Raw genomic sequence first — 18920 nt, 5'->3', positions numbered from 1 at the left:
CAGAGACCAACTTTTACTTAACTCCGTTAAAAAAAAGAATGATTTGAAAAAAGAAAAAAAGAAATAAAGAAGTCAGACGATCGATTTCTACGATATGGTATACGTATACGAAGATCGGAGAAGAAAAACGAGATAAGTGGATTATATAAGTTTTGTCGATTTTCTGATCCTAACGTTACTTTATCATTGAGAAGAATCACACGAGATCACATAATTTTAAAGATTTCCCGATTTTAATGTCGCTTGTGTATGATTAAATATGTGAATTGCAGCACAACAAAATTTCGTTCGTTTTCTTTCGGAATTTCTATGTAACGTAATTGAAAATAGACAAGCAATATTTTAACGTGATGACAACGATATTATGTAATTTAATATTTCGATATTATGAAATTTTTTAAGAGGACGAAGAAACGCATGTTCGGATTCAAGTAACGTGACGTTAATCGACAAAGCACACCGAACTTGAAAACTACTTTCCTATAAAAAAATAGAACATTTAACTGTTCTTTCCTCAGAATCTTTAGATTATAGAATATTATAATATTTTAACTCTTTCTATAAAATTACCTTTTGATATAATATCAAAGAAAAAGTAGGTATTTCTCAATACGATATTGATAATATAACAATAATTCAAGTTTGTAGAAAAATATTTTTTAAACTTAAGCCTGATGAGATAATCAGCTGAGGCTTAACAGAGATTTATCGTTGTTAGTATTAAGAATAGTCAGAGTTAATCGTAGTTGTTGATCAATGAAGAGTCCAATTAACAAACTTAAGTCTCGTCGAAGTGACGCGATGATTTTCTTAAATGATATTCATAAGACAAAAAGGATTGATCAATAAAGTAACGCGTTGTGTGTCACGAAGGAACTGTAGAAGTAGAAACGTGTTTGCATTGCGTATTTCCGTGTAAATAACGTAAAATATCGAACGAAACGAAAAGGTTAGCATCGCCGTGTTTCGTCGTTGAAGTCCACGGTACACGAATCGATAAAATTCTGAATGTATTTCGTTCTTTTTTTCTTCCTTTTTTTTTTTTTTTTTTTTTTGTAAAAAGTACACATTAATATTTAATATAAACATAAATATAACACGCAGTAAATAAATCAATGACCCTTTTTTTCTTGCTTTTCTAAATCGTATATTTGATATACAACTTCACTGACCTTTCGCAAATAATCAAAATGTGATTAACAGCAAAGTATATAATGTAGATAAAGGAAGTACAGTAAGAAACGCTACACTTTTTACTAATACAGATACATGGAGGCCCTGTAGAAATATATATAAAAAAAAGAAAACGTGTTTCGATGAACGCAATTATTGCACCGTGGCCTTCGACCGACCGAAAATATCGAATGATTATTTCGTATCAATGACGCTTTGTCTTTGCGGCACAGATTAAACTTATCTTCGAAATTGAAAGCTACGCGTTTTCGTTCACAGACGAAATATTACATTATAAAGCAGAGAATATCGTAGTTGTAGGATTCGCGGAATATTCCAACATTTCCACGCATTTTCAATGAGTATTATCGTTTCGTATTAGGGTACAACATGCAAGATATAGCGTAATTCTAGATATTAAATAACAAGTAATTCCTTCTTAAAACAACATATAATAAACGATTTCTTTGTAGAATTAATTATTTGGATAAATAATTAATCTTTCCAACAGAACATTTTCTTTTATTCTTTGAAAATTCTCAGTGGAGCGTAATTCTAAATATTAAACAACGAGTTGTTCCTCTATCAAAGACAAGTAAAAGAGAAGGAGAATGCGTTATAGAACTATTTCGACATGTAATTAATCTTCTCTTTCTTGTTTTCGAGAAAATTGATATCTAAAATATTTTCTATTCTCCGTTTCTCAGAAATTTTTGATAGAGGATTTCAGTCATAATAACTTTTCAAGATTGATTAAACGTTATAGCAAACTTTTCATATACACATAGAAATATATTAAATCCCTTGAATGAATGTACTACGATCAGCAACGCCGATTCAATGGGGAAAAAAGTTCAATGTGAGATCGGCCAACTTTTCCAATCTTCGTAGGAAACTAAACGATTGTTCATTGACAATGACGACTAATTACTTTTCTAGAAAACTCTAATTCAGCTGACACACCGAGCGGTATTCTACACAACGCTGTTCGATATTTCCGAGTAGAAGTTGCGTCCAAAGGAAATTTCTTTCCAATATTTCGCCAGCGTTGCAGCTAACTTCTTCGCTGTCTAAAAACGCACCATGACGGACATCGGATTTTAGACAGCGGAAAAGCTAGTTGCGATGCTGGTGAAACATCGGAAAGAAATTTCTTCCGAACGCAGTTTCTAATCGAACGTCTCGAGCATAATTGTATAATGAATTTGGAATATAATTATTGTATACAACAGTGTCAGGTGCGACGATCCGGGCCGTGAAAGCCTCAAAACTCGTATGCTAAATCCTTCTGAGAAAAATTTTGATTTCCTACGAATCGCGCTATATCTTAAACAACAATCGAATAATTATACAAAGACAGCGTTCATGAAATCGATGACGAAATTGATCGCGAGTATCATCGCTCTTTGCGGTCTTCCCTTTGGTTTCTCTCAGACTCTTCCATCATTTATGAACCTAACAAATTCGCATTATTATTTACGGTCGTGTTACTCGTGCGAAGGAATAAATTACAGTAAAAGTCTTTATCGAAATTGTCTCGTTCAGTCTTCGCTCTGATTCGAGCACCTATCCGTGATCCATGGATCGTGCTTTCTTCATAAATAATGGTAGATATTCGTTAAAATAATAATAACAAAAAGCGCGACAAATCTTACCACCAACTCAATTTTTCGATAGCAATTTTGGCGAAAATTTCTCTTTGCGAGTATATAGAATTCTCCTTTGAAATGATATTTAGAAAATAGAAACGGCAGTAAAGAGCAAAGAACGACGATCCAATACAAATGAAATAGCAGGTTCGATTCGAAGAATCTTTCAGATGTGAAAGATCGACGTGAATTGCAACGAACAGTATCTATGAACTTATTTAACAGATCGACGAAAAGTGGATTTAATGTGAAAGAAGAAGAATCCACGACACAGAAAATAAATAAACGGCAGCAAATATTTATAATTAGACTACTTTTTCAACGGTGACAAGAATTATCTTCGTTTCGCGAATTTATCTACAGTCTGTTCGTCGCTAATTCTTATCTATTGATTTCGCAATCGAAATTCGACGATCGGAAGGACAAACGAGTTTTATCCTCTTCCCGTGCCAAATTGGGTAAAAATAAGAGAGGAAAGGAACAGACATTAAACGATTAAAAGTAACGAGTTAAAATTATAAAGTAAAAATAACTATTACAAATGGACAGAGAGATTATTCGGTATTCCCATGCTCTTCCGTTCGTTCTCTCTCATTTTTTCTCAATCATACGATCTGAAATGCGTCTACACGCACACACATACGCATACACGCCGCACATATACACGTAGTCTTTCCTCCTTTTTCTCCGTTTCTCTCTCGCACCTTAACACCATAATAGTTGTCCATTTAAACTTCGTTAATTAATTCCTTCTTTTTTCTTCTTGCTTTTTTCTTTCGTTAAAAACTGCAAAAGGCTCGGTAATTGGACGAAAGTTCACGGCTCTACGGACTAGAGGTGCAACGTATGCTTACGTGTACATTAGAATATAAAAATATACTACCGTTATAGCTATGGTTTTTTTTTTTCTCCCGTTCGTTTCGTCTCGAACGTAGAAACGTCCCCATTTCAACGACGAAAAAAAAACAAAAAAAAAAATGAAAAGAAAGCAAAAGACAAATCTCTAAACGATTCATCGAGGAATCTCGTACTAATTGCAAATGGAACCTCGAAGCACTCTTACGATTAATCCATTCTTGTTTCGTTTCTTTCTTGCAAATGGTTACTCTGATTAAGAAGACCAGAGGTTCAACTCGACCAGGTAACCAGAATTTTTCACTACGAATTTTCATTCCATCAAACTTCTCGACTAACTAAACACATAACTATAATCGATTTTCGATATAATATATACATATTTTATTCTCGAATCTTTGATCCTGACTATTCTTATTTAATTAAAGAATTGAAAAAATTCATAACAACTGTTGGGATTTTCTCGTTTGCCAATAACTTTAACACAGAGATTTCCTCAAATCTCTGCTTGGTCCTACTAATTCTTATCTAATAGAACGATCTTACAAATTCGTGAAAATCGTTCAGGTTTTTTTGATCATGGGGAATTCATTCACAGAGATTTGCTCGAATCTCTGACTTAGCCTAATAATTCTTATCTAATTAAAAAATTTTACATTCATACAAATTCTTCAAGCTTGCCATAATTTTCGATTTCTTTGGAATCGTATCTTTTATATTTAAGAACACATATACAGATTGTTTAAAATCATACAAACCTAAAATAACGATTAAAACGATAACTTAGAGATTAAAATTTCTGTAATAGACAGAAAATGATACTTTTAAAATCTTTATAACTACAATGTTTGGCGGTGACAAATCAGCCAACGGTAAATGACACCGTATCAAAATATATTTCTACGTTCGAGACTTACGTTACAGTGTTGTTTCCTGCGTTAGTTTCAGCCCCTCGGTATCGTAAGGTTCTCGTAAAAATCGTAGCTGCCATTGGAAATCGATTTCGTAGCGCGAAACAAATGTCAAACTTTGTCTCGTCGCTGTTGGAAGAATCCTACGAGTGAGGCAATAGCTTAGCAAACGCCAACAAAGATTTAACAAAAATAGTTCGTCTTCGGTTTATTCAGGGTGTCACACGGTCGTTTTTCGACATTTATCGCGATGTTGTTCGAGGCTGCGAAATTGATTTTCCGCAAATTTCTTGAAATCTCTCATCAATGATGAGAATTCCCTTGTGCAATTTAGGATTTCCGTGTTAATAAAGATTGAAGTTGCCGGGTGACGCCCTGCACCTTGTAAAATTTAAAACACGTCTGTCCCATAAGATACAACAATTATTAGTAGTACAAAAATTGCTTTCAATTCCGGAATCCTTTATTTTTCCAACCTGATGTATAAGATACTTCAGAAATTCTGTGATAGATCGAAAACAAAAGATTAAAATGGTCTTTCGTATTCTTCAGAGATTAGTTTAAAATTTTTGATAATGGGAACAATAATGCAACTGTTTCTGAACAATTCCTGGTGACTGATGACTTTTTTTAAGTCCAACTATTTTTTTTTTTTTTTTTTTTTAATACCATCGTAGTGTGGCTAATAATTCGTGTAACTGTTTAATGAAACGTCGATGAACTTTCGAGATAATTTGGATAGAGATCACTTTTGGGATGATGCATTTGTGAAATGAAAATGAAAAGGTCGTAACTTCTAGAGGGTTGAACACAAAACGTGTCTGGCAGTAGACGGGTCCCTTTCTTCTTATTTCGTTCGTCTCCGCCATTTATCTTCGTTCAAGTCCTACCACTGTGCATTTCCTACTTTAATCCCTCTACTGTACCTTTATCGTCACCCTATATAATCTTTGCGTTTCTTTCGTAAATGAAAATATCGAATTTCTTCATAAAATATTTATGAAAAAAGTACTGAGAAACTTTACGAATCTATTTCGATGTTCATACAGAATTGTCTAATAACGTTGATATATAGGGAGAAATTGAAAATTTTTTATACTATTAAAAAATATAAAAATGTTATAGCAACGAGAGAAATTGAAAATTTTCCTTCCTTGCGATACAATAGAGTGGTTTCTAAAATACCTTGTACATCAGGTTGAAGTTTTCATAATATGATTAAAATATCCTAACTCGTGACTGGTGCTTACATAACTGTTTCCATAAATCTCAATAACCGTCATTCTTAACACGTGGAAGAATATCGTTTCTGTCGTTAACCAGAATAGAATTCGAACTTTGTTTCTTAAGAGGCATATGTACAGAGGACAAAGTATAGGAAAAGGCTTCGTTCGATTTATGTTGTTTGTGTGTTTACGGGCGGAGATACGCGCGTAAATATCGAGGGCCTCAATAATGGTGGTTACGTTGCGTTTAAATTTAAAACGATTAAAAAAGAGAAAACAAAAATACCATCTCGTTAAAATATAGACTATACGGATAAAAGAAACGAACGCGTTAAAGAAAGAAACGTAATTTCACTTCTCTGGTCAGAAGAAGCGTTTCTTCGCTCTTGCAAAACGTAATAAACATTTTTCTGTTATTTTCCTCTTACCAATGCGTAGAAGGATAACGATAAGACGAAGTGTTTACAGAATGGATCGATTAATAAGCGGCATTCTGTCCCCAAGTTAACAATATGATAAAACAAAGCGAGTAAAATAGCAATGTAACGATATCTGTCATGCGTTCAATATAAAATTAGAAAAGATCGATATTCACCATAATATATATGTATATATATATAAAAAAAGAGAAAACAGCAGAGAGAAATAGAATACCGAAAACTAGAGACTCGATTATAACTGTGATGTAAATATATCATTGTGTAAAATGTATCGATGAATATGTACAATAAAATGTGTATAACAAACATTGCCCAAACAGACTGTATATGGTAGTATACGATTAAAAATCGACCGATTTATACAAAAAAAAAAAAAAAAAACGACACCCTCATTCTCGAGACACACTTACCACCAATACTGACGCCGCATATGTACAATTTGTATTGTGTTTATGTTCTCTATATATATAGCATATAGAAAGCACTTGTTCACGGTGAAAATTGTTACAAAAAATATCTTAACAATATATAGTGTAATCTTAACATCATTTGTTCGTTTCTCTGTCAACGTTATATTGCTGATGCTACCTCGAAGACTATTGACATTTGCAATAGTTGACACATTTTGCGTGCGTTACGTGAAAATACGTATTTTCTGTGTTATCACTAGATCGTGGATGTTTGTGCTTTGCATTTTTGTGAATATATATATATAAAATGGAATCTAAGGAGATATTTGTTTCAATAACTACTGAATATTATAACAAGTGTTGTACTTTAAATGTTTTATATACTTTTGCGCATCGAGTGCATTCTGCGGATTTTCTCACTTTAAATTGCATGTAACAGATTTATAGGAAATACGTGAAAATCCACAGTCTGATTATCATTTAACTTACCACTTTATACACATATGTATATAAGTACCGTGTCTTTTCTTTTTATATAAAATTCTTGTACTTCGATCTAAGATTATCGTTTGGAAAAATGATACTGTACAGCGAAGAAGAAGTCTTAATTCGCAAAACGCGAAAGACGTATCTTTATGTAACACGTGCAAAACATGTTAATGGCAACGGTGGTCAGAATTACAAAAGAAACGTTTAACATTAGCAAAAATATCGTGGTATCATGAAATACTATATCGTGTTGTGATCTCGATCGCTATCGTGCGATCTATGATTATTCTTTTCTCTCAGTCGTAATAATTCACGAGGGTATTTACGTCGTTAATTACAATTGGTTCATTGTTAATGTGGTCTGTGTCGTTCAGGCAATACTGTACCAAGTTTAGTCACGAATAGTCGGTAAATGTCATTTATCGTTTGGAATTCGATAAACAAAGTCGATCTCATTACCCAATGCGATCTCGTGCACGCGACACAGGACAATGTTGCTTATTTTTGGCAGCTGTCACTGCTATTGTGACTCACGAAATTCTAATCGTTGCCAAAACGCTGAAAATGTCTCTGCTTTCTTTAACCGATAACTTGGATTGCACTGACGACTATTATCGTTATCCCACGTGAGGACTAACGTAAATGGTTCGTTTATCGTTCACGCATAATGCCAGGAGCGTAGAAATGAACGAAAGAACTTGTCGAGGAAATTCATTAAGAAATTGATCGTTTCATCTTAATATTTTCGTTGTACTGCAAATTAAATATAAGCGATATCGTTTTTATGTGTATTCTGCAAAGTATAACATGCACGATGTACAGTGATGAACGAAAGAAAATTTAATGTTGATACTTATGTACGTAATTACTAGTGTTATTTGTATTAAAGATTTTTGATCATATTGATAATAATAATCTATACTTGTCTAATTGGGAAGTTACAAATTATAGATTGTATGATTTTAAAATTTGGAATTGGATAGTCGAATGATTTGTAGTTTACAAAATTTCATTTGTTTTAGTACAAATTGTTATATAAGATTTCATTGTTAATATTAGTTGAGTTATTTCTGAAAAAATATATTTGATCTATTCAAATCTATTTATATGTATTCGTAAATATAATTCCGTTTTGAATGATTATTAACATTTTTCGTATCATTTAATGTTTCATTTTCACGCTGCCAAGTACAGCACAATATGAAAATCGAATTGAAAAGAATTATTTTTTTCCTTTTTATTGAAACTATTCGAAAACGATTGAAGAAATTAATTAAACAGTAAGCTTACGCTTTCTCTCATTCATCGCTGCATATACATTTGCGTATCACACGATGATCGATTCAAGTCCTCGAATCACAGAATGAAAGCACTTCACGATTGAAATTAGTTAACAATGAACTAAACGATAAATCTACTGCCAAAGCTGTTGAGATCTCCTCTTTCGTAATTTCGTTTCATGTCTAGCACTCCGGCAATTGTACAAATATACATGCATAATAAAAATAAAATCATGAATGATCAGTTACTATCATCGTCTTGGAGATTTATACAGGTATTTAATGATTAATCGATCAAGTCTCGATTTCCCTGATTTTCGACGATCATCTGGCGAATAAAATCTAGAATTAGGAGAACAAAGCAACCCACTATGATATTCGTTGCTATTAAACTATCACATTTCGTTTAAAAAATATTTATGAATATGGTATAACGTATATTCGATTCGTGTTATTTCCCGATGTTATAATTGATCCAATGGCACTAGGTCAGAATTGGCACTGGTCGAACGTTTTGATTAAACTAATAGAAAAGCTTCGTTTCGAAGTTTATAAAGTTGGTTCGTCGTAATTTCGTTTCATCTATGGGGCTAAGAGTATACGCTATATAGATAATTCATTAACGCATTCGCTGCTATTAAAATAAACGCCTTCCGTCTATCTTCTCATCAGGGAAATCTTCGTTTCAAATTTACTTTATTACATCCCACACTGTTTTGTATCTCCTGTTAAAAACTTTCTATCGAGACGCACGAACTTAAAAATACAACAGTTATCTCCTCGTTGCAACCTTATTGGGGATTTATATATAATAATTGAATGAACGTCCAATATGCGTTAATAGCAGCGAACGTGCTAAATAAAACTTTCGTAAGCAAGACCGGATTGGTCGTCGCTCAGAAGTTGCTGAGCAGATATGTTTGTGGATAAAAGTTCATCAACAGGTCGTTTCAACCTTAATTCATCTGAGAATATTCATGCAACTACGTAAAATATCGTTAATATCTAAAAAAAAAAAAAAATGAAACGAGAAAAAAGAGCCCTTGATTTCGTCTTCGAAGCAATACCATCCTTCAACAAACATCTCATTCCGAGTAACAGTTTCTCTCATAACCTTTAACCTCTGTCATTTCGCATTATAATCAGTTTGAGAGTCTTTCAAACACGTTAGGCTCGATTATGGCGCAAATTCTGTAGACTTAGGTACTTTCTAGGAACGTGAAAATAATCCTCCATGCTCTGCCAGATACTTTGAACGTTTCATTGTTCGTCTGCCTTTCAAACATCCTCTTCAACTTCCAACTTCTGGCAAAGACTAAATCCTCTTCTCTGTCATCTTCAAAGAGGTATGTGTACGTACTTAATATTTCTTCTCTCAACTACAGTCCCAGTTCGTTTATAGAAGTGGTATCACGTCTATACCGAATACATATTCTCGCTCGTAAACAAGGAACAACGAACGTGTAAAAAATGTCAGTCTAACAGGTGCGTCGAGTTTCTCCAGTCCATTGAAAGGCTGTCCAGAAAACGGCAGGAAAGAATAATTGACGCTAGTGCGGTCCCTGCTCCCCGGCTTGCCTTCTCGTTCCTTCGATCGACTCGAGAATAGGACAGTTATGTACAGTAAGGTATATACTCTAGGAACGTTTATACAACCGTAGGCTTTCTCTCTTTCCCTCTCCCTCTGTCTCTCTATCGGTCGCTAGTTAGCCTTACTCGGATCCACTTCAGACTCCTTGTCTACGCGAAGCATCGCTGTGTCTCCATCGCGGCATCCAATGCTCGATCTACGATGTCCATCAGTAGAACACAGGCGACCACTCGTGATGCTGACCCTCCTGAGCCGTGATGGGCATGTAACCAACGGCTGGAGAAACAGGCAAACACTGGAAGCAGTAATTGAGTCCGGCGTTGTTGTCCCAGTACTGCTCGCCCTTGCATTGAAATCGAACCGCGAACTCTAGCCTCTGACCAATTGAGAGCGTGTGACAGTATAGGATGAACGAAAATTTGTCGCTGAAACCGTCGCACGAGTTAGGTACGTAGATGGCTTGCAAGTCGCTGAAGTTTCGCCACGAGTTCAACGTGTATCTGATGTGCACCGACTTGTGAAAGTCCAGATTGATCACGCGGACCGTACCCTGGATACAGAAAGACACGGGATCCTGGACCAGCACGTTCTCTAAGCACACTCGACGTTCACGGACCAGATCCAGGAAATTAGGTAGACCGCCAGGTTGTTGAAACAGAGGCACCAAAGTTCTGTCCAGTTTATGCGAAGACATCCCGCAGCCTGATGCGCGTCGATTACCTACGTATCTGGCTCCCCATTGAGCTGGGACTGGCGAGCTGTTTACAGGACTGGTGTCTTTCTGGAAAATGTCATCGAAGATCAAGTCGCTGTACGCTGAGTTCGGCACTTTGGGGATTTCGTCTAAGAACGTTCGCACGTCGGCGAGATCTAGGCCTAAAACGTCTGCGAATCGAACGATCTTCTTTCTTCCAGGTGTCCCTGGTGGCGTTTTTCCTGTCTTCAAAGAAGAACACCGTCTGATCTTCTGAGGTCTTCCTTCTTCCTCTTCTTCGATACTATCGTCCTGTGGCTCCTCAGTTATATGAACGTTCTCTTTGATACTTGGACTTGTGGCGAGCTTCTTCAACAGAAGGCACATCTTATCCTCGTCGCTGCTAGTTATTATAGCTCCATTTTCTATTTGTAGTTTTATCTCGTTCTTTACCGTGCCTTCTATCACTCCCTCTACTATAGGACACTCGAGGGTTAGAGCGCCAGGGATGTTAATCATACTGCTGTACGTCGAATGGTCGTCAGTCTCATTGTCAGGGATCTCTTCGAGTTTCAAAGATAGAGTCTTTGATTGTTGCTCCAGTGTATCCTTGGGCTTCTCCTCGTCATATGGAAGATCCTCCTCGTACGTATTTTCCGACGAATCCGAAGTATCTTCTTTGACGAGATTCCTCGCGTTCTTGATATTCTCCAATTTGCTGTTCTCCGACAGAAAGTTAATAAGATCGACTTCGTCGGACTCGATTCTTTCATCCTTAATCGCGGAAGTGTTCACTATACTAGGTCCGTGGACGGGTATCTCTGAATCAGAATGCGACTTGGGAAGCCGGTTCTGGTGTGTGATTAAAGTAGGATTTATTTTTGCGGGACATTCGTCTTGAAAGGACATAGTGCTCTCGTCGAACGTGCTCCAAAGAGATTCATGACTGGGCGACGTAGATGTCTCTTGGGAGCTTCTATCGTTCGAGTCCTCCGAGCTGCACACCAAGTCCTTCTTCCTCGGGTCTTTATCGCAAAAATTACTCCTTTTGGACGAAGCGCTCGATTCAGATGTGTCCTCGGAATGTTCAACGCTGATCTCTGGCCTTCTACGACACGGCAAGCTTTTGGGCCTTATTATGTCGCAACCGTTCGAGAGATTCGACGTAGTCACTTCACTATCCGAGGTTGTCACGGGATCGAAGAACGTTTCGTTCTTCGGCTTTTCAACGTCGGATGATTCTGGATCGAAAAACATGTCGGAGGAATCGCTATCTGGAGACGTTCCTAACAGAGGAGACGCGAAAACGTGTCCAGATTCTGAATCTATACTGGTTTTCGATTCAATCGGTGAACTGTTGTGAATTCCATGATGATTCGATTTTAATACTTCCGGATTCACTACTAAATCCGCGACTTCCGCTGCTGTGGCTTCTTCTGCCGGTGAACTAAGACCATCTTCATACTCGAGATCGTAATCGTAGCACAAATCCGTGTCAGGATTGTGACGAGGTTGATGCTGAAGAACGTGACTGTTGGAGCTGTTAGTTATTATTCTTCTCCCAGTTGACGGGGAACGTAGCCAGGAGGTTTCCTTCGGCAACGAGGAGTCATCGTTTCGTTGAGAATTGTCTTCGCCACCGAGAGACGTTAATCGTCGATGAAGACGTCTGGCGAATGCCTCGGCTCGACCACGACAATTGCTCGGGAAAAGGGAACTGACCAGGCCGCAGGAAGGGCCGCCACTGTGGGCGCTGCCCGCCGAATCCATGCTGCCCATCTCGAGGACGGGCGAGCCGGACGTCTCGTCGGCGTGCCTGCCCTCCGAGGGCGAGGTCGTGCTGCTACCCTGCTCTTCCGCCTCTCGACTCTCGGTGCTCGCCTGGAAATTCAGAAAAAGATAATATTTTAGAGAAAGGAAATTTTATCGAAATATTTGTGTCATACGGTAGAGCTCCATTTACCTAAACTTGTCGAAGAGACAAACAGTTTACCTAATTATATAATGGGAGCTCGGCAATTTTACCCACAACCTATTATGCTTCGTTCGCATAATAGAAGCTCAAATAAACGAATTCAACCAGCCAAAGTTAAGTTAATTGAGCATTAACTAAAATTTCGTAAATGGAGTTTTACTGTACAAGCAAACGCGTATATTTTAAAGATAATTCTCTTTCGTTCTGACATTTACATATCAATCGATTCTTTTCATCATCTATCGTCATCTAACAAGGAGATCCGAAATAGAAGAGGAGACTTAACCGAAGAAAATATACATTTTCATTGTAAGAATGTACGAATTACTACGGCCAAAAGTTTGGTCTCAGATGCTTCATAAAATTCAAGAATTTAAAAAGGCAATCAGTTTAGAGTTTTCTGCGTTACGTTAGGAAAATCCTAAAATACGTTCGTCTATTCAACTAAAGAAAGTTGCCGTTGATATCTGTCCAAGTAATTTCGAATTATGTAATAACAAAATTATCAGGAAATTCGCCGCAAGTATAATAATTACTAACTTGGTATAAGTTTTATTATTTCGTTTGCATCGCATACGCCATATAACATAAACCTACTGTACCATAAATGCTAAATGCTGCGACATAGTATAAACAGTATAACATTGAACAAGATAAAATGTATTTATAAAAATTTCCCACTAAACATCCTGATATTTATAGCCGGTAGTTAGTATATTATGAAACTCTCAAGTCACATACGTCGCGCTGCAGGAAGTTAAATAAATATGCAGATTTTTCATAAAAAGAAACTTCCCCATCGTGTAAATAGATTTATCTCTTTAATGCTTTTCTTAATTGACACGATACATGTTAGTTATCAGGCGAAACGAACTATCCCATGCGTTTATCTAGAGTTCTCTGTGTGATGAAGCGAGGCATGATCGAGAGGGAAATTAATTATGCACTAGAGGAGCAGCGTTCTTATGAAAAGGTGAATTTAAAGGTAGTTTCGTAATCACGCGAGAGGTCACGGTGGGTTCACGATCGTCATTTGAATACAATTCGCGGTCGGCGGATCGAATCTTAAGCACCGTGTATAAATTTTCTCATCTCGCATTTGCACGTATCGGCTCGTAAATCTTGTCTTCCGCATAATACACGACAAAACCCTTTCGGACTAACCTGAGAAACAAAATTACGCGATGGTGTTAATGATCCCTTGCGCCTTACGTTCGTGACGAAAATTGCAGAAAAATTATTCCAAGTCTTATGCTTGAAACAAGAGTTTATTAAAAATAACAAATACTTATCGCTTAGAGAGTTAGAACAGAAAAACACGAGCTGTCATGCTGCAGATGAACGATATACGCCGATGTGCAAAGATTTGAAACACCGTTGATCGAATTTCCATTGTCTTTTCATTGTCAATGCTATATGCTAATAAATAATTAACGTGCTAAAATTCTTTCCATTTTTATGAAATATACGTAAGTATAGATTCTATGAAACTTTAAGATAGAATCTTATTTTGCTATAAGAATAATGAACACGCATTTCTCGTGGATTATTGTGAAAATTAGTGCGCTATTTTCAAATTTATAAAAATTATGAAATTCAAAGTTACAAAAGTTACAAACAGATATTATAATATCACGTCGACGCAGTTCTATTATATATCCACACGATAAATCTGTTAAGAACTTGGTTATGAAAATATAACTTAGCTTGTGAGAATATATTAGGTTGTCCGAAAAGTGTCTTTCTTTTACAGACACGTCTTTTTTGTGGTCTTTATTTTGATAGAACAAAATGGATCATACGTAATTCGATAAAATAATATAAAGCAGAAACTGTTGTGCATCCATTGTTTCCTTATAAAACGAAAGAAACTTTTCGAACCTAATAATTATTTTATCATCATTGGGAATTTTCTTTCTCAGCATTAGCGATTTTTAACATTTAAGCGATGATATAACGAGTAATTACTAAAAACTGAGAGAAATTAGTTTTCTCAACTGAAACGGACGTAACTAAAATGACAAAATACGTAACTGTTCCACCACTACATTTATCGTAAAATGTCACGAAGAATGTTACTTAAATTTCATTCTTAATATATTTCATAGGGTGCTCGGCGTCCTTTTTACGTCGCTAAAAAGGCAACAGAGCATTTAAAACATAGGAAACTTTCTAAATACAACGATATGAGCGATAAAGAAATCGGTCAAGGTCAATTCAATCCACCCACGAAAATAAACGCGGGAAAATTGCCGCGTCTCGTGTAAATCATAATGAACGGCTGTCTCGTTTATCGTGAATATTAACGTCCATGTTAATGTTCACACCAACATTGACGACGACGAGAAAAAATTCATCGGTTAGTTGATTCTTCGTCGCGTACAGCGACGCAAAGGGAGAAGCAACGGTCGTAGGGCTCCTTCGACGCTTGTGACAGTTCTTGAGGTTGCGTATTATGAGCACAATCATAGTATTATCTCCTACAGTTAAAGTTACAACTGCCATTACAACGTTGTTGTATTGTAATAGCTTCGAATTGCGTCCATCGAGCATCGTGCATCGTGTAATACTGCGTCGCAGCATCTTTGAATGAAAATAAAGCGCGTTGTTCTATTTATACGCGGTTAGATTCTATCAGTCAGATTTATGGATCTTCCTTTAGATCACTTTGAAGATACCATCGGTTCCATCGATCGATCATTGAACGATGGAAAATTCGAAGAATTTTTAACGGACGTGTTTTCGTTCTTTCAAAAGTGGTTCGATCGTTGGCGGGTTTTGCATATTCTGAATGCCTAGATTTATAGACAATGAAAATTCTACTATGAAGTTTCCTTACGATGAACTGTCTATGGAGCATTTTTGAGAAAGTTTGATATTTTAATCCTTGAAGATAGATCTGCGTTTAGAATACTAAATAAGCTTTTGTTCTGCAAGAAGTATATGTCGAACGTCTGAGCTTGGAAAGATGGAAAATCCGGGGAATGTTTAAGAGATGTTTAATTGAAACGATGTATGTACATACATACATAGATATATATATTTTTATTCGTTTAGAGGCAATTCAATCGTTCGAGCTTCTAATTAATCGTAAAAGAATTGTAGGGTTTTAGATCTATGCTTACATAGCTCTACTCGCTGCTATAACTACAGCTATAAGACCTCAATCGTTTGACATTCGAATGATTAATTATTAAAGGATTTTCGAATTTTGTATATAGAATGCTGTATAAGATCTTACTCTTCTAGAAATTGTTCTATCCTTCGATCGTTCGTATAATGAAAAACATTAAGAATTTCATTAAGAATAAGAAAAACATTAAAAATAAGAAGATATAAAAATTCAATTCTTCTAAAACTATTGTAACTCGCCGATTCGGTTTTTCTACGATGGAACATTTAGGATCCGGTTCTCTCAAAGTATTATATTCCGATCGTTCGATATTTCAATGATTTAAACGACGATTGGAAAATATTGAGGCTTTTGAACGAGTCTAAACTTATAATGCCTCACATAATGTTTTATTATCGTACAGTAACGATTGGTTGATAATACGGCAAAGAGGGTAATAATAAAAGATCGGCATTAAAAGACAGTGTGAATAAAGTGATTTATAGACTTGAAATATTCTTTGATGAGCGCTGACTATTAAAAAGAAATCAGTTAATGGCACGGTGGATGTTAACCCTGTGATTAAGTTACACTTTTTTGAATTGATGATGCGAGTCAGCTGTCCGCCTATATTTATCGCTTACGTTATGAAAACAAAGAGTCATTAGCGAGTGGAGAAAATTACTCTGCGTTTTATAAAACACGTCCCATATGTTTCATCCTACGTCCTTAAAATGTAATAACAAAGATGAGATAAATTAATAAATTTTTCCTCTCAAGAAATATCATATAAGTATTATAGAAATATTCGTGAAACTAATTATTCGCAGTAAACCATCATTGTTTGTAAACAAGATGACAAAAATGAACCCGCGTTAATGACATCGTGGAGAAATTTGAGCACAGATCACAAGGTTGGCTCTTAGCCAAAATGTGAATAGAAAGAGCAAACAGAGTAAATGCGAATGATCGTCATCCCGATTTACGCGTTGAAATTTTGACGCGCAAAACGCTCTTACAACACAGAAATCTTCTTGCAATTACATTAGAATTCAACAATGAATCTTTCAATGTAAGATATTTCAGCAATAAATGCGATAAAATAGAAACGTTCAGAAGAAAATAGGTAAATATCATTTAAGAATTTATTAACCGATAATAACGATATAGCCGATAATCATATATAATGAATAACGAAATGATGTAATTGTTAGTAGAAAAATTGAACAGAAGATTCACTCTACTTAATCCAAACATACAATTGCACGTTTGCAATATTAATAATGGTGATATTCTCTCTGAGAAAAATACTAAAAAAGATATAAATAAAAGCATATAAATTTATATGGATATTTGCATTTCATTTGCAACGCCAATCAGGTCAGTCGATAATATCATTCGTAACATGATATAAAACAATCTCCTTTAAGAAACGTAATACGATCAGAAACATGTAAATTTCTATAACTAAACGTGAGTTATCCATTTAACTATACATAGCGTGAAGAAACCTAGTCGTTTGCATTTAGTAAAAGAACAGAAAGAAAAGAGATAAAAGAACATATACAAGCGAATATTCGAAAACGGTTTACCCATATCGAAGTGAAGAAAATAATCTTTACGGTCTCACCTTTCCCTCGAGCTTATTGTTGCGCCGCTCCATACGCACTCGTATGCGACAACCAGACAATAAAAACAAGAAGATGGTGCACGAGAAAGCAACGCAGCTGCGAAACGTACACACGAAGATGAAGAGGAAGAAACGCCCTTGTTTCGCCTTCTGCCTTGCAATCGCAGAGGTCTGGCAATTATTTTTGGCGCCGAGCTCGCCATAGTCGATCATCGAAAGCAATTGGTCAAGAAATGGAGCGTGATGACCACCATGAGTCCACCGGTCGAATCTCGTCGATACATCAATACTCCGGTTCATCGATATTTGACCGAAGTAAAGGTTGAACTTCCTCTAACGCTGCCTTTTTGTAACAGGCGAATGAACGACCAGAGAACGAGAGTGATTTATGTGTTTCGATAGCATTAGGCAAGAACGAATCGAGCTGCTATGGAGATACATAAGAATATCGAACGAGGAAAATAAGAATTTGTTTTTAGCATCGTTGGAAAGAAAATATTTGAGATATCGAGCTTTGCCGTGTGAAAATTAGAACGCGATAAATATATCGCTGGCAAGGGATCAGTTCTGCCTATCTGGCCTGGTCGGTGATCCGGTGTTTAAACCGTGCGAAATTCATAAGTACACCTTTCGAGTTACTGATGCCGATATAATCGCGATAGAGATGATTTTTTTTATTAAAATATCAGAATATTGTGGCAGCATGTGAAAGTGCAAGTACGCTTGAGACGTTGAAGATATCGATTCTTCTAATTCGCGAAACAAATGATCCTTTATTTTCTCTATTTTTTCTTAAAAAGTTAAACATCAAAGAACGGAGAGGAATAGAAAGGTTTTAACAACTTTATTTTTGAATGGATAGATTAAACGACACAGATGTTGAAAATAATGTATTATTTTGTCATTTAATTCTTTATATAAGGACGTTATTATTATTTATTTATTGATTATAAGTAAATCTATCGTTAAATTTTATTAACGGTGAAAAAATGGTAAAAGTTGTTGGATTTCATAAATTCTTTAGTAGAATCTGTAACTAATAATCTGGTAAAATGGTTTTGATAATTTATCCAATTTTCCTCCATTATTCTGTAAAGGATACATACTATTTGTCACTTAGAAGAATTAAAATAACCTTCATTTGGCCTTGATATGTGCTTCCACCGAATACTTCTCTTTATATTTTCGACATCTTACGTACTTTTACAAGTGCAATTCTTTTCTAACCATAATTATATTACTTATCCAGGATGTTTGCTATAAATTGAGATCAAGTAGAAGTAACGGTTACAAAAATTTGCAACCTATAGACTGCGGAGCATGAATTCTCATTCGAGTGCGTATGTACACACTCGAATGATCCTCAACCCATACATCTTTCACGAAAAAAGCCAGAAACAAAAAAAAAAAAAAAAATACGAGGAGAAACTTCGTTGAAAAAGTTCTCGTAGGATTCCAACTTATTTTTATACAAGAAGTCACGTA

The 18920-nt window shown here is 35.8% G+C and overlaps 1 protein-coding gene across 6 annotated transcripts in view; it reads right to left on the bottom strand.

Moving 5' to 3' along the window:
- Positions 1-18920, bottom strand: part of Gbs-76A (Glycogen binding subunit 76A) — a 147153-nt gene that overhangs the window by 51374 nt on the left and 76859 nt on the right. For 5 of the 6 annotated variants that reach the window (XM_069113668.1, XM_069113677.1, XM_069113650.1 and 2 more), the window contains one exon: positions 6434-12599. The exons of the other annotated variant lie outside the window; for it this stretch is intronic. In XM_069113668.1, the coding sequence (XP_068969769.1) occupies positions 10233-12497 (2265 nt within the window). In that variant the 5' untranslated portion in view covers positions 12498-12599 and the 3' untranslated portion in view covers positions 6434-10232. Of the gene's footprint in view, positions 1-6433; positions 12600-18920 lie in introns of those variants that run through there. 6 annotated transcript variants of the gene reach the window in all.

Source organism: Bombus flavifrons, chromosome 1 (assembly GCF_040668555.2).
Source record: "Bombus flavifrons isolate JBK064 chromosome 1, iyBomFlav1_principal, whole genome shotgun sequence".
NCBI lineage: Eukaryota > Metazoa > Arthropoda > Insecta > Hymenoptera > Apidae > Bombus > Bombus flavifrons.
The sequence above is the reverse complement of the archived record's forward strand: the minus strand, read 5'-3'. Positions and strand labels throughout refer to the sequence as shown.